The sequence below is a fragment of the Megalops cyprinoides genome, chromosome 6 (genome assembly GCF_013368585.1).
Source record: "Megalops cyprinoides isolate fMegCyp1 chromosome 6, fMegCyp1.pri, whole genome shotgun sequence".
NCBI classification, from domain to species: domain Eukaryota; kingdom Metazoa; phylum Chordata; class Actinopteri; order Elopiformes; family Megalopidae; genus Megalops; species Megalops cyprinoides.
The window spans coordinates 3,958,816-3,985,473 of record NC_050588.1 but is presented as its reverse complement, the minus strand read 5'-3'; the positions used below and the strand labels follow the sequence as shown (position 1 = coordinate 3,985,473).

At 40.8% G+C, this 26,658-nt stretch overlaps 1 protein-coding gene across 7 annotated transcripts in view; it reads right to left on the bottom strand.

Moving 5' to 3' along the window:
- Positions 1 to 1,263: 1,263 nt before the first annotated feature.
- Positions 1,264 to 26,658, bottom strand: part of LOC118778689 (NACHT, LRR and PYD domains-containing protein 12-like) — a 47,465-nt gene continuing 22,070 nt past the window's right edge. For 6 of the 7 annotated variants that reach the window (XM_036530312.1, XM_036530313.1, XM_036530314.1 and 3 more), the window contains 12 exons: positions 22,399 to 22,419; positions 22,006 to 22,026; positions 21,837 to 21,857; positions 17,955 to 19,713; positions 15,752 to 15,925; positions 10,227 to 10,400; positions 8,673 to 8,846; positions 6,658 to 6,831; positions 4,553 to 4,726; positions 4,301 to 4,462; positions 2,335 to 2,381; positions 1,264 to 1,876 (listed from right to left, as the gene is read on the bottom strand). In XM_036530312.1, the coding sequence (XP_036386205.1) occupies positions 1,338 to 1,876; positions 2,335 to 2,381; positions 4,301 to 4,462; positions 4,553 to 4,726; positions 6,658 to 6,831; positions 8,673 to 8,846; positions 10,227 to 10,400; positions 15,752 to 15,925; positions 17,955 to 19,713; positions 21,837 to 21,857; positions 22,006 to 22,026; positions 22,399 to 22,419 (3,440 nt within the window). In that variant the 3' untranslated portion in view covers positions 1,264 to 1,337. The remainder of the gene's footprint in view (positions 1,877 to 2,334; positions 2,382 to 4,300; positions 4,463 to 4,552; positions 4,727 to 6,657; positions 6,832 to 8,672; positions 8,847 to 10,226; positions 10,401 to 15,751; positions 15,926 to 17,954; positions 19,714 to 21,836; positions 21,858 to 22,005; positions 22,027 to 22,398; positions 22,420 to 26,658) is intronic. The other variant, XM_036530316.1, reaches the window with a different exon arrangement.

The window sequence follows — 26,658 nt, the reverse complement described above, 5'->3', positions numbered from 1 at the left end:
CATTGGTTTGTAATACAATCTATTGTGCATGTGTGTGGTACAGTGGATAAGGTGTGTGTATTCATGCAAGATAGTGTGTCTGTAGGTAAGAGTGCATGTAGGTGTGCATACAAGTGGTGTGTGTCTGTACATAGTAGAATATGTATGTGTGAATGAGTTTGTGTTTTTGTGTGTGAAGCATGTCTGCATGCTAGAGAGTGTGTGTATTTGTGTGTTGTGTTGGTGTCCAAAGTGTGCGCAAGTGTGCATACGTAGTGTGTATATGAGTGATGTTTGGGTGTGTGTATGTGTGAAAGAGAGATCATCTCTGTACGTAAGAGTGTGTGTATGTCTGCTGGTGTAATGTGTTACGGTTCAAAAGTCTCAGAAGTGTTGCAGAAATCAGAGACAACAGCAAAGCTGAAAATATTACCACACCAAATAAATTTACAAGAAGTTTCTTAGTTTTCTTATATCATGCATAAAGCAAAAACAAGTAAACCTGCAGGTTGCTTTAAGCAATACAGAGCAGCTCACGGGCCATCTGGAGCGGGCCAGCAAATCTCTTAGACAAACCCTATTCTGCTTTAAGATGTTTACTAGCTCCCTGGAGAAAAGTCTTTCTAGGAATCTATGCTGTCATGCTAGACAAGATAGGTCAGCTAAAGTGCACCAGAAAGAAACAAACACACCACCTATAACAAAAACAGCAACCTGTAACTCCAGTATCCAAGTTAATCAAATAATCAACAAACTCTCAAAGTAAGAAAACTGTCACCATCACAGCACAGGACAAAGCCAGGCAGATGAAATACAAATGAACAGAACAAATGATGGAGGCGTGTTCAAGCGTGAGCTCAGAGAGGGCATCGTCTTCAGAATCATGGTATAACTAAGGTTGGGAAAGGCGACAGCGCAGGCCGAAGGACGCCAGCCATGGCCCCAGCCAAAAGAGCTGATCGGCAGATGAATCACAAACAAACACACCCGAGCAAAACTCAACACCTGCAGACAACACACATCTTGGGGGGGCGTGTTTGTGCGAGTAGTGCAGCATAGGTGTGTGTATGTGTCTGTGTGTGAGAGAGAGAGCAGATGAAGCATTTGTCAGAGTGTTGTGAGTGAGTGAATTTATGTATGTACATCAGACAGGGTGTGTGTGAGCGAGAGAGAGTGAGAGTGAGTGAGTGTGTACTGTATATTACATTAACTCATGTACATATATGTGCATACTTGTGTGTTTGTATATGAATGTGTGTGCAGTGAGTGTGTAGTGTATTTGCTGGTATGTGAATGTGTGTGTGTGTGTGTGTGTGTGTGTGTGTGTGCGTGTGTGTGTGTGTGCGTGGTACAGGACTCTATGTCATCTGGCACAGGGACACAGAGTCATTCTCCTGCCAAACCTCAAACCCAGGATAGAGGGGTTGAGTGAAGGTGGTGTGGAATCTGTGCAGGAGGGTCAGTGTGTCAGAGGAGACGCTGTAGAAGGACAGAGTGCCAGCCGGCCAGTCCAGATACACTCCTACTCTGCAGGAGGAGGGGGCAGGTACGGCTGCGCTCTTATTATTGTGCCAGACAGCACAATGGCCACCAGAGCAGTCCAGACTCCAGGAGTTTATATTCCCTCCAAATCTACAGTCAGTACCCCCTCCTTTCCTGCTAATGCCTTTGTATGTTACTGCTACAAGAACCAATCCAGTCCCGCTCCACTCAGCCTCCCAGTAGCAGCGAGTACCAGACAGACCCTCTCTGCACAGCACCTGGGACCAGAAGCCAAATCTCTCTTGGTGATATGAATATGGCTGCTCCTCCATCCCCCGTGTCACCTTCCTGTCCCCCTCAGACAGACACAGGTAATTGTGTGCTGTGTTAAGATCCAGCGTCAGCTGACAGGCATCTGCAGACAAGGGGACATTAATAAGATGAATTCTAATTAATATTCATGGAATTATGTGTATGTGTGCATGAGAGAGACAGAAGTGTGTGTTTATTCATGTCTGTAAAAATTATTTGTAAGCACACTGGACTGACAAAATGAAGTGTGCATACACACACACACACACACACTACAGTATGTATGGTTGTACATGCCTTTGTGCAGATAGAGATTTGGACATATGTGAGTGTCTGTCTTATTCTGTATGCCTCTCTGTATCTCTCTGCTTCTGTGCATGAGAATGACAGAGAAAGAAGACAGGGATTGAACAGGAGGAGAGGTAGATAAAACAGTGATAGGGAAAGAAGAGACAGGACAGGAAACTGAGGAACATCATTTCTCCTCTCTAACCTCCATCCCTCTCTCCTCTCTCTATGTCAGTGATGTCATCTACCTATGTGTAAAGCAGACATACTTACATTTTCTGGGTCCTGATCTGTTCTTGTTCTCTCCTCCATGGTCCACACTGTAGCAACAGCACAAGAACAGACAGTGACTGAGTGACACACAGCCTGTCTATGACATGCAGTATGGAAACCCTGTAGCAATGGGACAGCTCCACACTGTAGGGGATATGGACACATATCTACAACCAAAATCATGTTATGCTTACTCCTGACATCTTGGGAATGTATATGGCCCTTGCCATCCAGTAAAAAGAGGGTGAGGGCTCTGCATGACCCCTCACCCTTATAAGGCCATAAAAGAACACCAAGCCATTGACAGAGCCAAGAGCCATGACACTGCTCTTGGTTTAAGATAAACACAAACATCCTGGCACAGCCATGCGTGCAATATCTCTGAGACACTTGACACCTGAAACGTGAGCCCCTATGGGATCACACACAGTTCACTGGAGATTCTCAGGTCTTTGTCACATAGCATCTACATGGGCTCCTCTCGTCCAATCAGATCAGTGACCAGACTGTGTGCTCACGTGCACTATAGCGTTTGAAGTGGCTCTACATAAGTGTAGTAAAAGCAGTGTCCCTTGTTTCCCTAGCCCCCCAAGGCTCTCCCTTTCTCCTCAGGGTCTCCCTTGTCGCTCCCTTTTGCTGATGGCATCACACCTCATCTAGCTCTGCTAGGGGACCCCTCCTTGCTCTGGGAGGGGGGGGGGGGGGTCCTTTCCCCCTGAAACAGATGCACTTCATTTTTCTGAAATCAGCAAGCTCTGGAAGAGGAAGACTCCTCGATCACTCCTCCTTAAATCAAAGCGATGCATCCCGCCAATGCATCAGTGAACTCATTCTGTAATGAATCCACAACCGGCTCTGGAAGCAAGTCCCTCGACAATGAACGACGCAACCTCAGAGACCGAAATGCCCCAACGCGAAGTTGGAGGCTGTCGGAAGAGATGGCTATCTCATTGAATGTGAAGATGACTGGATCTCTTCATCATTCCCGTGTCGACGACATTTGTACCTGGCAAGGACGCCAGAAGACCTAGCTGCAGATAATATGTAGTGCTTCTTTTATGTGTCTGGCAAGGAAAGCCAGAATAAGCAGACCTCCAGTGACGGACCGTTTGGTCAGGCAAAGGATCTCTCCGGCACGTGTCTCTGTCTTCGGCAATAAACTCAGAAGCCTCCGGTGGAAAACAGACTGCGGCCTCCCAGTAGGCCTGCCACAAATGAGCTTTCATCCCCTCAAGTCTGATGGACTGGCCCTCCTCAATAGCTCAATGAGTATTATTATTATTTAATGCTGGCATCATTTATTGCTTAGCTGATTTGATCTTATACGAGATGTGATTACACATATCCACGACTTGTGCAACGATAATTTTCCCCCGTTACAATTACCATTACGAGACTGGTTAGATTGACTGACAAATAGTTGAGCTAAGCTTGTCAAGTAAGGTAACTTGCACGGTTAGACACACTTCTAATTATGTTTTGCCAGCGCATGTCGAACTACGGTTATCACTTCATGATCTCCTGTAGTTTCACTTAGCTGCTGATAACCACTCCGAAACACACAAAACCTTATCATCACGTTTCCCCTTTCCGTCTTGTCCTGTCTCACAGTAACCTTCTGAATCAACCTGATTGATTCATTAATTCATTTTCTGTTCTGTTTGTTTAGACATTCTAGTTTATGTTGTTTTGTCAGTGTTTGTCAGCATTGTGTTAATAAACTTGTTTTTTTAATTACATTGTCGTCTCGTCTGAATTTTGTATTGACAAACTGGGCTCTAATAGGCTTAAAAGACCTAATTTTATTAATTATTATGTTCGTTGAGGAATGTTAACTATCCTCGTCAAATGGCCGGTACCTCTGTGGGGACAGGCAAGTCCCCTACATAATTGGTACCCCGTGTGAGGAAGACTACCATTCCCCCTACAACATACATACCACACCTCTGCTGTTCTCTGAACTTACAGCAGTGTCTCCAGTTTACAGCTGGGGTCCTTCAGTGCTCTCACTCCTGAGTCCCCTGGGTGATTGTAGCTCAGATCCAGCTCCCTCAGGTGTGAGGGGTTTGAATGCAGAGCTGAAGCCAGAGAAACACAGCCTTTCTCTGTGACTCGACAGCCTGACAGCCTACAGAGAGAAGAAGATTAGAGCTTTTCAATCCCCCAGCTCTTGACAAACTGCAAAGATTGCACACATCAGCAGTTCAGTGTTGCTCACCCCAGTCTCTGCAGTTTACAGTGTGGGTCCTTCAGTGCAGCAGAGAGCAACTCCACTCCTGAATCCTGCAGCTCGTTGTCTGTGAGCTCCAGATCTCTCAGCTCTGAGGTGGGTGAACTCAGGACTGAGGCCAGATAATGACAGCAGCCCTCTGTGAGATTACACTCCCCCAAACTGCAGAGAGGAGATAAGAGCTCAGCTCATTATAAATATTATAAACAAACACACACACACCCCTCTGTGAGGTTACACTCTCTTAAACTGTGGAAAGGAGATCTCTGTATATTATACACACACACACACACACACCTCTGTGAGACTGCACTCCCTCAAACTGTGAAGAGGAGACTTCTGAAGGATGGAGCTTCTGCTCATTATATCAACACACATGTAAATACAGACACACACACACTCTGAATGAAATAGCTTCTGTAACAGAAAAAAGTGTCATTCAAACATCGTACTCCAATGAGGTGTACTGTATGTATAATCTAAGCTTGGCCTGATACAGGATATTAATCGTTATTCACGATATTTGTGTGACTTCAGCATTTTTTTCAGCAGTCTATTGTATATCGCCCTCATTTCCCCTGATTCACAGCATAAACACAACAAAATTAATGTTCGTCTTGTTGCCGAAAGATTGGATGGGAGTGGGTAGGGAAATGGATACCAAAACGACAACCTTCTCTTGTTCATTAATTATTTATTGTTGAAAAATGAGAGCTAGAAAGTTCATTTACTCAGGGTCTTTCTCACTTGCCCAGTCAGGAAAGTTAGGCAGCAAGCCACTTGCCCAAAAATAGAAATAGATAATAGATAATAATAGAAATTTAACTAATATAAAAATGTAATGGTAAAAATTCCTTGTCATAAGTCTGTGTGTTTGCTTCGCAATTAATTCTCCTCAAGTAGAGACTGAACCTGTGTCTAGATTGTTGTGGCTTCCTAGGTCGTCTTCTGTAGTTGTACAAACTCTCCTCAAAATGATTACTGTTACTGAATTATTTCCTTCTTTCTTTTCGCCAATTTCAAGTCCCCAAAGAGATGTCACTGCACCCAGCACATCCTCTCCCAACTGATGAGACGTGAGTGAGGGGATGTCTGGTTCCTTAAACCTCATATTAGGATCCAAGCTGAGCCACTGTCACTGCCTAATCTGACTGAGCTGCCTCAATCATGCTGTTTCGGCGGATGTGAGAAATATAAACATGGTATCTAGGCTTAAAAACTCCCCCTTTCTGAGAAAACATGTGATATTACCTACTGTAGCTAGCTTCCTGGATAATGAGCTTGCTAGTTAGTTTGATGAGGCAAGATGGCTGAGTGTTAGTTCATTCACAGCAAACTAATTTAGCTTACTGGCGTGTAGCTAACATTAGCAATTCATGTTTGCTAGCTATACAGTTATTGTTTCAGATACATTTTGCTCGTGATTTTATGTTATACATACAGAGCTCCAGATGTGATGCTGGCATCAGCACTAATTTATTTCAGTGCAATGCATGTAATCAATAAGTCAAATTGGATCGGGCAGTGACCGTTTATTTACAGATGAACGCGCACAGAAAACACAATTTGAATCCAACTAAACTTACAACATGTAAACTGAAGGGTTACCTGTTTGCTTTGGCCACACTTCTTTGCACATGACATGCTATTAAAACTGAGCCTTTGAATAATATTAATACACCCAAGTTCATGTTTGACAGTAAAAGAATATGCTTTCACTGTGAAATTCAGACACAGTTTGCAGTTCATGTGCCAGTGACGATAGTGGTGACAAGACATTGCTATATTTTACCTGCATTGTAATTAATTACACAGTAAAAGGGTCCTGTGGACTTATTCAACATTCACAAATGTCACTATAGAGGGTGGAACCCAAACATTTTACCAGGCAATGTAATAGTAAACTATGACTAAAACAGGTGATCAACCATTCTGACTGTACTCTGTACACATTGACCTGAAACTGTATATTATGCTTTGCAGAGTTTAAGAGAGGAGTAAAATGACAGATGGGAATAATGTGGATGAAGAAGAAAAGTTGGGAAAAAGAGAGATAGACTTATATTTACACACAACTCAACTTCTGTACTTACAGCAGTGTCTCCAGTTTACAGATGGGGTTGTCCAGTCCAGCAGAGAGCTCTTTCACTCCTAGGTCCCCTAGGTGATTGAAGCTCAGATCCAGCTCTGTCAAGTGTGAGGGGGTTGAATGAAGAGCTGAAGCCAGAGCAGCACAGCCTCTCTCTGTGACTCGACAGCCCGAAAGCCTGCATAGAGGAGGAGAAAAGAGCTCTTCACTATCCCAGCTCTCGACAAACCATAACATTCAGACACATGGCATTGTTATAGACCTTACAGTAGCTGCATATAAAATAACAAATGGACCATAGAAAATGAGGGGCTGTGAAAGTTTTGATAATGATTATCAAATACAAACACTCTGAGTGCATTCAATCAGAATACCTAAAACATCACATATTATTCCCTTTTTTAAAACCATTTATACAGATGCCCCTCACAGCTTTACCAGGAATACAGATGGAAACTGCAGAGCTGGAGCACAAACAGAAAACACTGCCCCAAAAACCTTCCTTTCTGCTTCTCATCAGTTTTTATCTTCCAATCATCAACTGTGACTCCAAAATGCACAGCACTTTAGAGAGCTAAAACAAAATAACCTACACTGCATTCAGACAATGTACAGGTAGCTGTACACAGATACTTGTAATAGCTTGTTAGCTATCAGGTTATCAAAATGTTTGATCAAAACATCATTCTGTTATACTGAAACATTTTAGTCACCTAACTCAGCAAGCAACTACCTAACTAGATACATGAGTATATGTAGTAGCAAACTAGTTAGCCATGCTGTCCAATCATACATCTAACTTCATTTATAAGGAACACCACCTTAATTTTCCAGTATGAATAAGTAACCTTGACTTTTAGGATGTATTCACACTTGGTCCATTCTGCTGGTCCAAACTCGAGTGCGATTATCCCCCCCTCTCCCTGCCCCCGTTGGTCTCCTTTCACATTACATTTTTTGGTTGCGAACCCTGGTCCGTTTACGTCATCAATATGTAAGGAATGTGCAGCTTTTATTTACCAATGTCGCTAGGCAACGACAGAAAAGGGAGGCAAAATGGAAAGCCACACTATATTTGTTTTCTTATTCATCTTTTTGTTAATATGGTGTCAGCACCAAAATAACCGTGTTCAGCATTTTCACTATGCCATAAATGCATCCCGCTGTCTGAGAGTGATACAAGCCGCTCAGATAAGGAGGTTTTTGCGGAGATAGGCGGCAATGCGAAATGAATTTGCAGCTTTGCTTGCAGAGCACACGTGCATACCCTCAAGGTGAGCGAACAGTGTGGCTACCTGCAATTATTTTCCAAATAGTTTTTAGATGCGACAAGTGTGAAACAAATTACACGTCATCAATAGTGTTTACTTCCTGGTTTTAGATCGGATAGCTTTCACACCAGATGCAAACCGCACTGGAGTTCAAGTGAACCGGACCCCAGACCCCTGTTTTCTGGAGGACTCAGGTATGGTCCCTGGTGCGCACCTGAGTTCGGTAAAAAGCTTTCACATCAACAAAATGAACCAAACTAACGGCTCAAGAGGACTCGGGTCCAAAAGCTCTAGTGTGAAAGCACCCTTAGATGCACCTTCATATGATTGTGGTGTCTGATACATTACATTACATTGATAGAAAAATAGCTGAAAACTGGCAACTTTACACCCATAAATTGAGGCTGTATCAGCCAAATAACTATGTATTGATCATGGATGTCAGAGAACATATAGTCATTCATATGTCTGGTAAGCAAGATTAATCCTGCCTTACTGTGATTTTAATTTTAAAGAACTGAGGGCCTGACCACTGTAACTCATCTGAAAGGGGTGTTAACCTGATTTGCTGTGACACAGGAATAAGAGAAGAGACTATATATAGAGGATATAATGTGAACAAAGAAGGCAGGCTGGAGGACAGAGGAGTAAACAGAGAGAGAAGGACCTTTTTAACATTTCAATGTACTTCTGTCATAATCACTGAATTGCATTTGTTAATAGGGACGTACTCCACAGCACTGCTCACCCCAGACTTTGTAATTTACAGTTTGGACTCTCCAGTCCAGCACACAGCTGCTTCACTCCTGAATCTCCCAGGTTATTGTAGCTGAGGTCCAGCTCTATCAGGTGTGAGGGGACTGACTGGAGAGCGGAGGCCACAGTGTCACATGACTTCTCTGTGAGATCACAGCTGTCCAGTCTGCAGAGATGAGTTCAAAGACATTTAACAGAAAACATTATATAATATTATAACACTGATGCTGTTGAGTGATAAACAGAAAGTGATGATCATAAGGCTTAAGGTCTGCTAACTGTAGAGCTGAGGTTTTGACCCAGTTTTTTCCTTCCCATCATAAAGTTAAATAGCATCCTACAAACAGATCTCTGCAGTGCCCTTTATGGCCCACTATGTGAATGTTTTATAGAGGCTATGCCTGTCAGTTCACTTCCAGAATCAATCATGGTCTGGGTTTGTATCTTGCTCCTACCTCGATGTCAACTGCAAGGATTCCATCTGTGCTGCATTTACTGTTACTTTTTACATGTGGAATACACCATTTTAAACTTCAGAGACATGCATTGGTGAAAGTGGAACTAATTGGTATTCTGGTGTAACAGCTTCACTGTGAGGTAATTCACCATTCAACACCATTAACATGAGATCTACTGTCATACCAACAATTATTTAGAGTATAAGGTAGGGTGTTGAGTTTACTTCAAATAAGAGATTTGTCATCAATGCTAAAGCTCAAATACCCTGACCTCTCAGTAAATATCTTACAGAGACCATGAACAGAATACATTCAACATACATTTAGGGAAAGACTCACCAGGAAAACTTCACTCTTTTTGGTTCACTGCCCCATATATGATAAGAGGGTTTGTCAGGATTTGATTATACCAGTTCCATGAATGTCCTTTCCACTAAACTCCAATTACAAAGAAGACACTGAAATTGTAGCCAGAGATGATTATATTCCATCAACCTGTGAAGAATTCCCGGCTGCTAAACATGTGATGGCAGTTTCACATTTGGACCGAACTTACAGGTTGCCATGGAAGCTGCTGGTAGTGGCAATTGGCCAATCCCTACCCCAGCTATGGATCAGACAGTGCTGCTGTCTTGCTGCACCACCCAGACAAGGTCAAAGGCTAGGGGACTAGCCTCGATAGAAAAGCTGAAGGAGTTGTGCCCTTAGTTTCACATAGTAGAGAAGAATACAAGAAGATATGAAGTCTCATTTCATATGGATGAAATTAGGAGTGAGAAGAGATCTGAGAAACTCATTTTACAAAGTCTCAGGCTGCGTTCTTACCTGCCCCCTACACCCTTACAGCACTGCTCACCTTAGTCTCTGCAGTTTACAGTTTAGAGTCTTCAGTCCAGTATAGAGATGCTCCATTCCTATACCATTATGTATATAGCTCAGTTAAGCTCCAGGTATGAGAAATAACCAAGAATCAAGACGTTAGAATAATACAGGGCACTTTATAGAGAAAGAGAGAGTGGTACGACTCCCTCTAGTGCTCTGATGGAAGCACACTTACTAAAAGTGATGTGTCACATAGCACTACTCACCTCAGTCTCTGTAGTTTACAGTTAGGACTCTTCAGTCCAGCACAGAGCCGCTCCACTCCTGAATCTCCCAGGCTGTTGCAGCTGAGGTCCAGCTCTATCAGGTTTGAGGGGACTGACTGGAGAGCGGAGGCCGCAGTAACACTTGACTTCTCTGTGAGATCACAGCTGGCCAGTCTACAGAGATGAATTCAAAGACAGTCCAGTGATAAACTGAGAGCAGCTGAGAGCAACGAGAAGGTCAAGCAGTCAATATTCAACACTGTGAACATATACACACACAGAGGCACAAAAAGGGGGTATGTAACATATGCAATGCATGGGGTGCCGCAGAAGCTGGCTTTAAACAGCCAAAAGAAAAGTTAAATTAATATGCTTAAAATACAACCATTGTAACACTTGCATAAGGTTCAGCGGGCTAGGAAAGTCCGATGATTCATACGGTACCAGCACAGAGTAATATCGGTCGTGAGCACAGACCTATTAAGCAGCGTGAGTGGTTGAGAGCAGCGCGGGTTACCAAAGCAGAATCCCATCATCGCCGGAGATCGCTCTCCTAAAGTCTAGTAGTGTATTTGCATAAGAGGAGAAAACACAAAATGGAGAACAAAAAAAGCTCTGGTGCCAAGAACAGAGGAAAACAGAGGCAACAGGAAACAGAGAAAATAAAAATTTAATATCTTGCTTACGCAAAACGAGACATCTGAAAAGAGGTAGGTAACATTTAGAATTCCCTTGAGGGCAGGGCACAGATTTACCTAGCTACCTAGCGTAGCCCAATATTTGTTTGGGGATTTGGTAGCTAGCTAGGTAACTAGTTAGATAGTTAGGTAGGTAGCTAGTTAGCTAGTTAAATAGCGGCATACATGAGCAGTTCGCTGCTACATGATGTTAGCAAACTTTACTGTTGGGGTCTCTCAGAAGTGAAGATGGAGAGATGGAGAGAACGGGGACATCCTGTCCCCGTACTGTCGCTGTACCTACTGTATGCACTTTTGTAAGTCGCTTTGGATAAAAGCGTCTGCTAAATAAATAAATGTAAATGTAAATGTAAACAGGCAGCAGAGAGAAGCTACATTAGTGGACTCTAAAGGAGATGAAGAGAGGTAGGTGTAAGACCACACTCGATAACTGAAATCAAATATAGCTTAAGTTTATTAAAAATCAAACATAGCTAGCTAGCAGACTGAAGTAGGGTATGGCACCTACTAGCTACATATGCCTTGCTAAATTTCCAGTGTTGGTAAGGAGAGTAGTAAGGCCATCCAGAGTGAGGTCAGGGCAGAGGAGTCTAGCGAGCACAGGGATACTGTCAGCCTCATCCAGAAGAGTGAAGGAGAGAGGATGTGCAGCACCGTAACGGGCAGTCTCTTTCAAACACACTACAACACCATGAAACAGGTAACTGTAATATAGATGCTTACTTTGCATGAAAGGAATTAAACTCTTGATTGCGACTGGGAAAAAACTATTGACAATGAATTGTGAAATGCTATTGCAGCAGAAAAACATTCAAGAATTAATACAACAGAAAAACCCAAACACCACAGCCTTAATCTATTGCTATGTGATGCAGGATCCTCTAACAGAGAGTGTGTGAATTTCTTTGGAACTGTACAAACATCAAGTGATGTGTGTAGGGATATTACACGAGAAATTTACCCTGCAGGCTGCATTCTGAAAGACCAAAAAAGGCCAGACAAATCTCGACTTGGTTTTTCCAGATTTGACTGTTCAACCTCTTTTGATGAAATTTTACATCGATGGTCTAATGCAAAAAAAAAGGCGTGTAAAAGTGTTGTAACTGGTTACAATGGTTGTGTATAAATAGGTCTGTTGTAACTATTGTGTGTAAATATTGTAACTATTGTTAAGGACAGGCCATTTCCTGTGAGATCTAACATGACCCTTGAGAGTGCCAGGAGATCTAGTCCCCAGATGAGCCTGTTATTATTATTGATAATAGTTTTTATCGAAACTGTAGGTAACGTCAATCTTTCATTTCTTTCTGTTGTATTTAAGCAAGCCGAATGTGTACTAGCTGCACGCCGCCCTGAGAGGTTTCGGGGATAGCGCGATAACCCCTTAAGACAACGACATTGCCTGGCGTATCTGTAGGAAGGTAGACCGCCAAGGCTGGGCTTGCAAGACAGGCTTGCAATATCCCTGCTCAGGGAGGGCGTGACACTATTCTGTGAAAATACTGTAATATGTGTGTTATTAAGGAACATATATAAGCTATGGCGATGTATGTGGGGTGGTGAGGTTTATTTTATATTTGTATTTGTTTGGATGACTCGAGAGAACACTAATCTGCATTTTGTTTTGGTGGGACCCAGTGACCGTGCTACAGCTGGCAGTTGCAGGATTGTCTGGTGAAAGTGAACTGGGCCAGCTGATACATTAAACCTGCTGTCTCGTTTTCATTCAGCCATAGCATATATATTTATGTTAACATAAATGTGAACTTTGAATTAACTCTGAAGTGTTAAATATGGAGTTTGTTTGTGACACAGTAAATTGTGGATCATAAATCTGTAGTTCAGACCTACAACGCAGGAGTCCTATTTACAGTAGCTGGAAGGTCAGATGTTGTGCATTACCTTCACACTCTGCGACATTTAAATGAGGGCGCTAAATAGGGTTTTGCGTGTATCTAGAAATGCGTGTATTGAGAAATAGGTAGTTGTGGCCCTGTACGTACACACACTGATGAGCCAAAACATTATGACCACCTGCCTAATATGCAGTTGGTCCTCCATGTGCCACCAAAACAGCGCCGACCCACCGAGGCATGGACTCTACAAGACCCCTGAAGGTGTCCTGTGGTATCTGGCACCAAAACATTAACAGCAGATCCTTCACATCCTGTAAGTTGCGAGGTGGAGCCACCGAGGATCGGATTTGTCAGTCCAGCACGTCCCACAGATGCTCAATCGGATTGAGATCTGGAGAATTTGGAGGCCAGGGCAAAACCTTGAACACTTCATCATGTTCCTCAAACCATTCCTGAACAATGTGTGCAGTGTGGCAGGGTGCATTATCCTGCTGAAAGAAGCCACTGCCATCAGGGAATACCATTGCCATGATGGGGTGTACTTGGTCTGCAACGATATTTAGGTAGGTGGCATGTGTCAAATTGACGTCTACATGAATGGCCGGACCCAGGGTTTCCCAGCAGAACATTGCCCAGAGCATCACACTCCCTCCACCAGCTTGTCATCTTCCCACAGTGCATCCTGGTGCCATCAGTTCCTCAGGTGAACGGCGCACACGTACACGGACATCCACGTGATCTAATAGAAAACGGGACTCATCGGACCAGGCAACCTTCTTTCACTGCTCCAAGGTCCAGTTCCGAGGCTTGCGTGCCCATTGTAGGCGCTTTTGACAGTGGACAGGGGTCATCATGGGTACTCTGACCATTCCTGCGCATTTCTCCTGCATACAACACATTGACTACGAGAACTGATCCACCTTGACATGTGCCCTTGTTTGGAGATGATCAACGTTATTCGGTTCACCTGTGAGTGGTAATAATGTTTTGGCTCATCAGCGTATATACCAGGGTTTCTGCTAGGATTTTTTCTTGCCAATCCGGTGTCTGGAAAGAATTTATTTTACCGGATCTACCAAATCTGAAACTTACTTGGCACGTTTCAATAACAGTCTGTGTTACAAACTCAAATATAATGTACACCTAGGTTGACGAAAGAATGACAACGGCCTCAAATCAGTTTGACTATTTACTGAACAGTAAAGATTAAGCAAAACGGACAGTAACGATTGAGCAAAACATCAACATTAGCTGCTAAAATGTAGCTAGCTGCGTGCTATGAATAGGCTAAGGCAACTGAATAATTGCTTCAAAGTTGAATAGTAGTGGGCCTAGTAGCAAGTATCACACAATAAAAGACATCTCTTGTCATAAACACTTCCACTTGTCAAAAAAATCAAAACCGAAATCCTATGAGTATGGACGATATCTTACATTAAGCATTTTCCTCTCCATTGACGCCCATTATAAGGAAAAGGCTTAACGTGGCTTAATGTTCCAAAATAGCGTCCAATGATCACCAAATGTGCAACATCTCACATGTCATAAGCAACATCTCCTATCAAAAAAGCAAAACTAAAATCCAAGGAATATGGTAGTTAGGCTGACGTTACATTCAGCGCTGTCCTTTGTTTTGCTTTTTTGTTAGTTGATTGCTGTTTGGAAAATTAGGCTAAGCTACGAAGCGTTTTCCTTATAATGGGCGTCAATGGAGAGGAAAATGCTTAATGTGAAATAACGACCATACTCCTAAGATTTTGGTTTTGATTTTTTGACAGGAGGAAATGTTTCTGACAGGAGGAAGTGTTTCTGACAAGAGATGTCCGAGAGAAATTTGGTGATCATTGATCGCAGTTTTGGAACATTAAGCCACGTTAAGCATTTAAAAATTGCTCCACATCAGACCTTAAAGCATTCCAGCGGGTGGTGAAAACCCAATTGCCCACCATTAAACCTAACCATAAACGCTGCCTGGGAAGGGCGAAAAGCATTATCAAGGATGCATCCCACCCTAACCATGGACTTTTTACTCTCCTCCCATGAGGCATTACAGGGGCCTCCACTCCCACACCAGCAGGCTCAGGAAGAGCTTCTTCCCTGAGGCTGTGACCCTGCTGAACTCCACACCACAGCACTAAGCATTACTGCACTGTCTCAGTACTTTTATATTTGTACTGCTCATTCTAGCACACGCTGAACTTCTTAAGTTGTTCGGTTACTATTATTTATATTGTACATACAACAAACTGTACATATCTTGTCTATACTGTACATACAACCCTTACATATACACTCCCCTTTCCAACTCTGTCCACTTCACCTCTATGTATAACATATTTAATATATTATACATATGTAATAATCTGTATACTGTATATGTTGTTCTCCACTGTCAATAAAACTGTACATACTGTAAGATACAGCATCACTTATGCTGTAGTACTTACTTTTACCTGCACTATCTGTAAATAACACTATTCTTTTGCACTTCTGGTTAGATGCTAACTGCATTTCCTTGGCTTTGTACCTGTACTCTGCACAATGACAATAACGTTGAATCTAATCTAATCTGAATTTTAATGTCATGAACTGAGGAGCTGGCCACTGTAAAATGCATCTGAAAGGGGTGTTATCCTGCTCTATTGTGATAGAGGAATAAGAAGAGAGTAATTAGACTAATGTGAACAAAGAGGGCACCTTTAATGTCCATTTGGAGTCTACAACCAGAAACTACATATTCCAATAAAACTGAATATTAAAGTTGAGAATCAATTACCTAACAAACCTAAAAATAATCTATACAGTGGTGTTATCCTGTTTTGCTCTGACAGAATAGTAACAAGAGAAAGGTGGGACTAATATGGACAAAGAAGGAAGGCTGGGCTTTTTAACATTTCACTGTACCTCTGTCAAGAGCCACAATCACTAAACTGTATTTACTACAAGTGATATATTACACAGCACTACTCACCTCAGGCTCTGTAGTTTACAGTTTGGACTCTTCAGTCCAGCACAGAGCTGTTCCACTCTTGATTCTTCCAGGTTATTGTAGCTGAGGTCTAACTCTATCAGGTGTGAGGGGACTGACTCAAGAGCAGACACCACAATGTCCCATGACCTCTGTGTGAGTTTGCAGCTATCCAGCCTGCAGAGTTCAAGAATTCAAACACATTTAATATAGACCATGTAAGACCTGAAATGTAACACTGACTGTGTAGTCATAAACTGATAGTGATGGTAATAAGGGCTAAACTCTGCTAGCTGTACAGATGTGGTTTTGGCCCAGGTTTTTTTTTTGCCTCCCACCATAAAAATAAATAGTGTCCTACAAAAAGATTTCTGCATTGCCCCTATGGCCACTGTGAGTATTTTATAGTAGCCAAACTTGCTTCACTAGTTTACTTCCAGAATGAATAATAGGCTGGGTTTGTATCATGACTACCTCTGTACCTCTGCTGTACCTCTGCTTTGCCACAGTCCCCCTCCCAGCAAGTATCTTAGACGCTGTGAACTGAATATATTCAACCTACATATAGTAAAGACCTTGTCTGAATGCAAGTTTTGTTTTGAGAAAAGCCTGTAGTAATCCACCCTTCTTTATATAAAAGCCCAGTGCCTGTTAGGATCACTTTCCTGTTAGTTAGGGGTATGCCTGGTTTTATCAGCAGCATTGGCTACACTGGCAACTTGGAAGTCAAAATCTCTTTATATGATGGTCAGGGCATTCACTCATACTAATTACAGATAACAAGCATCTAATTTAATAACAGTTTCATAAGAACAGGGAGTCATTATTATAGAAGTGAGTGTAAAAACAAAATTGGGTATTTCTGCAAATTTCATGAATTCAATGTTTTTCACACTAATTTTTCTCACTTCTATTAACATTTTGATGAATGAGGCCCACTATATATAATCCATGCCGTAGATTATATATAGATCAGTGGTACAACTTTGCAGTCAGTTCTGTGTTTAACTAAGCAAAGCACTAAACCACAACTTTCCAAAAAAGTTTTACATCCATCTACATGGCACAGCTGAAAAATCATGCTACGCTTCATCCAGATAGGATCATCACACCCTCAGTTATGGTGTTGAAGACCACATGTCTGCCTCCGCTCCTCTGCTCTCATAGGTCTTTTGTGTTTTAAAAACAGATCAAACCTGTCCAATCCTGTCCAAGCCTATCCAAACCTGTCCTGCTGTTACTCCATGTCAATTGCATCCCTACAGGTAACCTGAAGCAGAGACCCACCCCCAAGAAAAACCCTCAGGTCACCATTCGCTAGGCATGAGAAAATATTGTCATATCCTATTTCACAAAAACAGAAAATGATTATACATTTCTTGTCCCTGAGAACTAGCCAGAATGTACGATACATTAAAAAAAAAATGTTGGTGGAATTTTTACTTGGTTTACTTGTTATGTCCTTTATTCCTCTTGAACACAGTTTGCATTTGTGCAGCCAGTTGAACTGATTACCACTCATATGGGATGCAACTGTTAACTGAGGAAGACCGCAGAATGGCAAGTGGCTCTGATGAGACTGACTTGTGATCACTTGTGTAGCTTTAGAAAATGTTTTCAATGTTTGTCAAAACTTGAATCTGTATTTCATGAACCACTATTTTGAATAAGACTGAATCTGTACTGCCACTACTATGTTAATACATGAATAAATGAGAGAAAAACAAAAGAAAAAAATAACATGACTGAATCAGTTATGTGAGAATTTTGTATTTCATAGCAGCAGAGTTCCCTGGAAAGTTGTCTGCACCTACACCAATCAGGCTTACTCACACAAACCCAAACCCTCACATCCAGCTACCAGATACTGACACCCATCATCTGACCTCAGTGCAGACAGCCTGCACTGGTTGTGTTGCTCATGTGAGCCCTCATAAAGCACTGAACTGGATGCCTGACTCTCTGTTCATATCAATACACTACTGTGACGACAACATTGCCCTCAATCCAGCAATGTGGGTGTTTTGTTTCATATAGTTTTAGTTGAGAAAGTACAAGGTAAAAAAGTACAATAGTCTCCTTTAGGTCTTCCTAGAAGGTTTGTCTGAGGTTTTTTCACATCACTTGCTTCTCCACAAGAAGCAATGAATGAGTGATTATGAAAAGAGTCAGACATTTACATTATTAACAACAAATCAGTACTTACACTGCTTTCCTGCAGTTCTTAACAACTGGCACCAGTCTCTGATGACCTGCTGCTGATGTGTTGTACATCTTCAATTCAAACACATCCAGGACCTCCTCTGACATCAGTAACACAAAGGCCAGAGCTGAACACTGGTCTGGTTCCAGCTCTTTATCAGAAAGTGCTCCTGATCTCAGGGAATTCTGGATTTGCTCCACCAGAGAGTTGTCTTTCAGTTCACTCAGACAGTGGAACAGATTGATGGTCCTCTCTGCTGAAGATTCCGCTCTGATCTTCCCCTTAATGTACTTTACTGTTTCTTCGATGCTCTGTGATCTGCTATCTGTCTGTGTGAGAAGGCCTTGGAGAAGCCTCTGATTGGAGTCCAGTGAGAAGCCAAGAAGGAATCGTAGGAAAAGGTCCAGGTGTCCATTCTTACTCTGTAAGGCCTGATCCACTGCACTCTTGTGTAAGTCAGACGGCTGCATATTGTTACCTTGTGGTCTTGATTCATCTGAAGTAAGCACATTTATGTTCTGATTTACAAATGAATGAAACACATAAAATGCAGCCAGATACTCCTGAATGCTCACATCCACAAAGCAGTACACTTTCTCCTGATTCAACCCAGACTCCTCTTTAAAGATTTCTGTACACAACCCAGAGTACACTGGAGCTTCATTGATATCAATGCCACACTTTTTCAAGTCCTGTTTACAGAATATCAGATTGCACTTTTCCAGCTGCTGAAAAGCCAGCTCTGCCACTTTCAGGATGATTTCTGTATCTGAGTCCAGTTTTGTTTGTGAACCCGTCCCATTTCTTTCCTGATCCTTCTGATTTTTTATGTTACTCAGAATAAGTAGGAAGTGTGTGTACATTTCAGTCAGAGTTTTTGGGATTTCTCTAGTGTTAGCTCCAATTACCTGTTTCTCCAGAACAGTAGCAGAAATCCAACAGAAGACTGGAATGTGACACATGATGTAGAGACTCCTAGATGACTTTATGTGTGAGATAATTCTCTTGGCCATGTTCTGATCACTGATTTTCTTCCTGAAGTACTCCTCCTTCTGTGGGTCATTGAACCCTCGTATCTCTGTCACCCGATGGACACATTTATCAGGGATCTGATTAGCTGCAGCTGGTCGGGAGGTGATCCAGACGAAAGCAGAGGGAAACAGATTCCCGTTTATTAGGTTTGTCAGCAGCACATCCACTGATGTTGGCTTTGTTATATCACACCAGATTTCATTGTTCTGGAAATCTAGAGGAAGCCAACACTCATTCAGACCATCAAAGATGAACAAAACTTTGACTGCATCATGTTCAGCACCTTCAATCTCTTTCAGTTCTGGAAAGTAGCGCAGGAGAAGTTGCATCAGACTGAATTTTCTCCCCTTCTTCAAATTCAGATCTCGAAAAGAAAGAGGGAAAATGAAATGGATGTCCTGATTGGCTTTTCCTTCTGCCCAGTCAAGAGTAAATTTCTGCACAGAGACAGTTTTTCCAATGCCGGCAGTCCCCTTTGTCATCACAGTTCTGATAGTTTTGCGTTGACCAGATGAAGGTTTAAATATGTCATTGCAGAGGATTTCTGTCTCATGTATAATTTGCCTCTTGGATGCTAACCCATTATTTCCCCCCTCTGTGATGTAGAGCTCTGTATAGACCTCACTGAGGAGGGTTGAGTGGCCCTGCTTAGCTAAACCTTTAGGTATGCACTCAAACTTCTTCTTCAGGTCATTTTTCAGTTTCTGTTGCACTCTTATAATGGATTCATCTGAGGAGAAAAAATATGACAAATAATAATGTTCAAAAATATATTGTAAACTTTGTTATGTCAGTCCCAAAAAGAAACATTTATTGTTCACTCATAATTTAGTCATATTATGAATGTTGGAAACTTGGAAGGAAAATTAGCAATTATGGGTGAGCAATTCTGTGAGATTTCAAATGCATTCTATCCCTGACCAATGTAAGTGAGTGCTACATTGTAGTGATGTCAAGACAGCTGCCTAGAAACACTCTGAAACACAAGACCATTGCACTACCTCTGCTTTAGGTTCAATGGAAATTAGTGAGAAGAAGAAAAATAAGATAAACTAATAATAACTGTCACTGTAAAAGATAATAAAATGCCTTTCATTTCCACACTGCAGTGGTTAGGAATAACCCTGTCATTTCCACATCTCACACTGTAGGAATGAGTAACAACCCTGTTATTTCCACCAATGTTCATTCTGGCAGCTTTTTTAGATTCATTCAGTCTTAGTCTTATTCTTTTGACTTAAATACATGCTAGTCTCAGTTACATTTTCATCAGTGTATCCTATATCCTCTTTAGTTAGCTGTAGCTGAAAACATTGGGCATTTTCCTCTAGTTTTAATCACATTTTAAAAATCACAATTCAGTTATTTTTACTGAATTAATACTTAATTTTCTTTTCATTACATCAGTACAAGCCTTAACAATTCACTGACCATACACAGATGCATATAGACTATGTTCTCTTGGAATATCTTTGATTGCTAAGCCAACAAAACAACAAACATCTCTATTGACAGATTCTATCCTACAGATTGGAGACACAGCTGCGTATTTGATGTATTCTGCCAACATCAGCAAATCTATTTCAAGGAATAAAAGTCTTGCTTATTGATTGACAGGTTGAAATCTGTTGTGGTCATACTTCAATAAATCTAAGGTATGAAATCATTGGGTAAACTGTTAAATGAATTAATGAATGCAGGAAAAACAAAGTGGACATATCAATTACTACTCTAATTTAGAAGCTAATTCTTTACAGTTCCAATCAATTCAACTTTAATACTACTCACTAGGTAATATTATTTTGCCTTAATGACAAGAGAAAATGTATTTCATATTTTGTGGGAAAATTAGGTTGTTGTTATAATATACTATATTGTACCTAACCTCTAAAGCTAACTGACAAATTGGCCTCCAAAAGGAATATATTTAGCTACAGCAACCCAGACGGAATGCAAGGAAGGTGAACCAGTGAGAAAAGCATGTAACTTGGATGGCTTCCTAGCTAACTATAAAAACTCTTCTCTCCCTCCTCAGTTAACACTGCTGCCCCTTTCCCCTCAAAATTTTGTAATGTATTATCATAATGATCACATTGTATCCACATCCTCCATAACTATATCATCCTTACGTTAGTTTGGAAGTCAATATAAACTGTGATGCTACCTAATGCCAGAAAACAGTGTCTGAGCAGCACAAGCTGTATCCTGCAATCTAGCTTTTCCAGCCACCATGCCATAGCCAGCTGAGTTGGGAAGAACAGCACTAGAGAAGATGCTGGGAATGGAATGTCTACAAGTCCATCACTGAAATTTTCCACTTGTCAAGTTTTTGTCAGAGAAAAGGAAACAGTGGTTAGTTATCATTTTAAAAGGTATTTTGTCTAGTTATCTTCATCTTTTAGTCTATGGCCTTTTTTACCATAATGAATAGTTTTAATCACAGTTTTCACAAAATTAACACTAATTGCTACACAGTAGGAGTGAATAATAACCCTGTCATTCCCACACTGTAGGAGTTAATAATAACCCTTTCTTTCTTACAGGTCTTTCTTTGAAACTTTTCTCATGGTCCACTCATTGCATGCTCAAACAGTACATCTTAAAGTCCAGTAACTTCTTTGTTAAAAGATCCATGAATAGCATTTCCAGTTCTTAAAATGATCAAATTCAATGACATAACCACCATATTCAACATCAAAGCTTATATTAAGCACAACCAGGATTCTAAATAACTAGTTACTGAAGCATAAGAGAAAATGCATACATGCAGCACCTTAATATGCAATTCTAATCAAACACAATCTCTATCATGTATAGGAACAGCCACACACTACTGTAAGCCATACTACTTACTCATCAGTGGAGAGTGCTCATCTGCAAATGAAAGACAACACAGAAGGGAATCAATGAATTGCAGCAATGAAAATTAAGAAGCTCTGCAGCAGGCTTTATAAAACCATTTGAATTGTTACTCAATGTAAAATTATGTTTTCTAAGCCACACACATAGTTCCACTACTCACTTTGGTTTTGGGAACCCCGCTCTGTAAATGAAAGAAAAGAGATTTAACTTAACTTAAACTTAACTTTGAAGAGAATAATTTAAATTAAACACAAGAATTGTTTCAGAGGTTTGAGACTTATTCAGAACCCCTCTTCTACTGCTGCTCTGTTCCTGAAATTCTCAATCATTTTTCAACCATTTCGCTCACAATCCCAGCACAATCCCCCAAGTGGATCCTGTATTTATACAGACAGCTACTATTTGTCAAAGTGAAGCCACAACAGCCTGTTACACATACTCTTAGTAATATATATATATATATATATATATATATATATATATATATATATATATTATTGTAAATAATTATTCTTTTATGCCACACACACACACACACACACACTCAACTTACGCATTAGCTGGCCAAGCTCCTCTGCAGATGAAAGAAAGCAGAATTAACTCACTGAGAACAGAATAATTAAAATGTACATGAGATGTTAGGACATTTCTGCAGCAGTCAGAAGAACAACATTTGTGATTTATCACAGAAATGAAAAGTATTGCAAATCAGCTAATATGCCAGTGGCTAAAATGTAGAGTTTTTGTAATATGTACATGTCAGGTGTGAAGCATGAGGGCTGCTGGTTCCTATGGAAACACACCAGGACTGAGAGTCTGCGATGGTGGCTTGCTCTCTCCTTAGATTCCTGAGAGAGCTCATTAGGATTAGGGTTGGGTATTGTTGAATTTTATCGATTTATCGATTTTTTATTATTATTATTATTTTTTTTTTTTTATCGATTCCAATTCCATTTCCAATTCTGCTTATCGAGTCCGATTCTTATCGATTCCCCGGTTTGATTCCAAAATGGTAAAAAAAAGAGGTCAAATGTTTAGATAACAAAAATATCTTTATTATTTTAAGCATTAGCTGAACATTCACAAAGTAAACAGCATTTACTATTTACTAGTATTTACTAAATAAATACAATAAAAACGTATGATCCACAGACATGCATTAAAAAAAATCTTTAATAATAGATAAAGGTCAATCTAGAGTAGTTAAACTAACTGCTAGTTGTTTTGGAGAGACTAATTTAGTGTTTTGGTGACAAACACATGCATCTTTATTTGTCCAATATTTTACTAGTCAAGTACATCACACACAATCCCCACTATCAACAAATAAACACCTCGTTGAGAGGCAATTTTAACCGTAAAAACAAGCAAATTTAAAAGGGATTATACTTAGGGTTGGGTATGGTTTGAATTTTATTGACATCCCCCGATGTATGTCCTTGCAGATATGTAGCCTTTATTTGAAATAATAAATGGTTATCGCGTTTAGGAACCGATAAGCAGAACTGAAATTCAATTATTTTTTTATAGGTACCCGGTACTTGGCATTTTGGATTTGGTTCTAATTTGGAACCAAGTTTCGGTTCCCAACCCTAAAATGGGCCACATTAGGTCACTGTGGCATCACCTTAAGGAGGCTTAAGGAGACCATAGACCAGTCACGGAGCTACATTTGCTAACTAGGGCAGCAGTGTGGTGTAGTGGTAAGGAGCTTGTTAACTCAAGGATGCCAAATAATTTCCTAGCACTCTTGCATACATACATAAATGTAATGTAACATACTGTAATGACAAACAAGTTTTTATTTGAGTCAATATTCTCCTGGAAATCACTTAAAGTCACTGAGTTTTCTCGCCTATATGGTCAACACTCCACTGTGTCTTTCTGCTTTTACCCAGGAGTATGGAGGATGAAAGCTGTCAAAATCAAAAATAAATAAAAAATATATACATTTCTTTATGCATTTCTTCTTATTTCTGCATTTCTTTTTACATTTCTTTACGTATTTCTTCTTGTTACATTTCTTTATACATTTCTTTATGCACTTCTTCTTCTTCTTACATTTCCTCATGCATTTCTTCTTCATTATGCAAATGAGGGGGCTGTCATTCAAAGTGTTTCATGGGTCAACTTTTGGTTGATTGACATCAGAGCATAAATTGACTATACATGCCTTGCTCACACACCTGTGGCCAGGCTCACTACAGAAATGGCTGCCTCCAGTCAGGAGATCGCTAGAGAACTGAGGCCCTTAGCTGATCTAGCTGAAAATAATACTGTCAATCAGGACTATTTACTTTTTCGTGTGGATGCTCTGACTGACAGTGTTTCAATTAGCGGCATACACTATGGCGTCAGATTTATGTCAAAAGTCGGCAGCACAAAAAACATTCTCACAAGTGCAGAAAACATGCTCACGAGCACAGAAAACATTCTTGCACACAAAGCATACGCGCTCGCACAGGTTAACTCTGCTCTCGAAGTTGAGTTCTGCTCGTACAAATCGACCTGAGCTTTGACAATTTGGGGGCGGAAACCAAGCACTGGCCCTCTTATGATTGGTCATTTTCAACGCAATCACACCCACACGACCTCCTTGAACCTTGATTGACAGCTTCCGTTAACTGAACAACAGGCAGACAGTGTTTGGGCAGAGGCTTGTTATTTCAAACAACTGAGTCCTGACAACAAGTTCAGAGTTGAAGACACAGTGGACGTGGATGTAAGTGATACTGATAGATGGCTTCGCCTAACAACCCAGCAATTTACTTACATTAACGTTACTTAACGTTTGGTCTATTGCATGCAATCGGCTGAATGATAGGGGAAGCATAGCTAACGTTAATTAGCTAACATTAGCTATTTACATGTTGCAACCAAATTTCAGAGTAAGTAAATTGTTGGGTTGTTAGACGAAGCCATCTATCAGTATCACTTACATATAAATCTGCAGGTGTCGCCGCCATTGTTCTGTCCACTGTGTCTTAAAGTCCGAACTTGTTGTCAGGACTCAGTTGTCTGAAATTTCAGTTGCTTGAAATTTCAGACGTGGGCTGAAGACACACCTCTTCAGACTCGACCTGGACTGACACCCTTGCCATTTGACCTTGTAAATCTAAGATTTTTGACTCGTACTTGTAGCACTATCTTTTACGTTGTATTTGTAGCACGTTTTGCCTAGGTAATATAGTAGCACTTTATTGTCCCAGTGACTGTATTTGATATGTAACCTTAGATCAGATTAGTTCTGTCTCGCTACACTGACCTTGCGCTCAGCTTCAGCACTATCTGCATTGTACAACCTGTAAACATCTTGCCCTTGTGCCAGTTGTTTACCCACTATTTGCACTTTTGTACGCTGCTTTGGATAAAAAGCGTCTGCTAAATAAATAAATGTAAATGTAAAACAACAAGCCTCCGGCCAAACGCTGCCCGTCGTTCAGTTAACAGAAGCTGTCAATCAAAGTTCAAGGAGGTTGTGTGGGTGTGATTGCACTGAAAGTGACCAATCATAAGAGGGAAGTAGGAAGTAGATCATTGGAAGTAGGTGTGCAACGAATAATCGACGTAGTCGACTAAAATTGATGACCAAATTAGTTGGCAACAAATTTAATTGTTGATTAGTTGGTGACGACATTGCGCGTTGGAATGCTCAGATATGTAGCCTACGCTACGTTGCTTTACTGGAGTGAACAATAAAGTTGGCAACACCTTCAGGACAGGGTTTCCACTAGGATTTTTTCTCGCCGGTCTGGTGTCCAGAAAGAATTTATTTTACCGGACAAATCTGAAACTTACCGGTCACGTTTCAATAACAGTCTGTGTTACAAATGCAAATATAATGTACACCTAGGTTGATGAAAGAATGATAACGACCTCAAATCAGTTTGACTATTTAATGAACAGTAATGAGTAAGCAAAATGAACAGTAATGATTGAGCAAAACCTCAACATTAGCCACTAAAATGTAGGCTACGTTTTGTATAAGCATTATTACCGGACATTTTGACCAGCAAGTTTTTAGTTTACCTAATTACCGACTAACGGAAACCCTGCTTCATGACCAAAGACCTCAAAAGTGTGGCAGCATTTCACTCTTAACTCTGCCAAGAAGGTTGTGAACTGCAACATTTGCAAACCTGACCTTGCCTGGTATAAAAGCACATCAGTTATGCTCGAGCATCTGAAGAGGTGGCACGTTGGCTCTCTGGATGATGAAGACTTGTCTCGTTAAGTTAGTTAACTAGCATAGCTAATGTTAATGTTAAAAGCCATGTTACTTCATATTATGAGCTGTAACGTTTCTATTTTGAAATAGATTTTCTCTTGATCAATAAATTATTAATGACGTTGAACATACAGTGCAGCAAATAATAACCTATTATTCACAATGATCCTGTTCACATTCCAAATGTACCCTAACTTTACAATGTTAAACCAGAGCCTGTCTGCTATTTAGAAATTCTCTGTTTAAGCGTTGCATTGTTGTCATGGTGACGTTTACGGCTGGAGATAGTGTTGCTGCGGAGTGCACAAGTTTGGAGAACACCAGAGAATTTGATACCTTCTAAATCGCGACAAGATTTCTACAACTCGTGTCTATCCATGCGTGCCCAATGTGGTTTGCATTTGAATGAATTCGAACAAGTTATGGGTTTGTTGGATCTCGTAATGCTACCATGGATGGCTCTCTTCAAAGGAAGCAGACTTGTACTCCCCAACAAGCAACTACCCTCACTGAATTAGTCCTAGTAACCATTCATTAAAAGACGTTTTTTTGAATGAAGTTCTCATCTTTATTGTCTTTATCGTT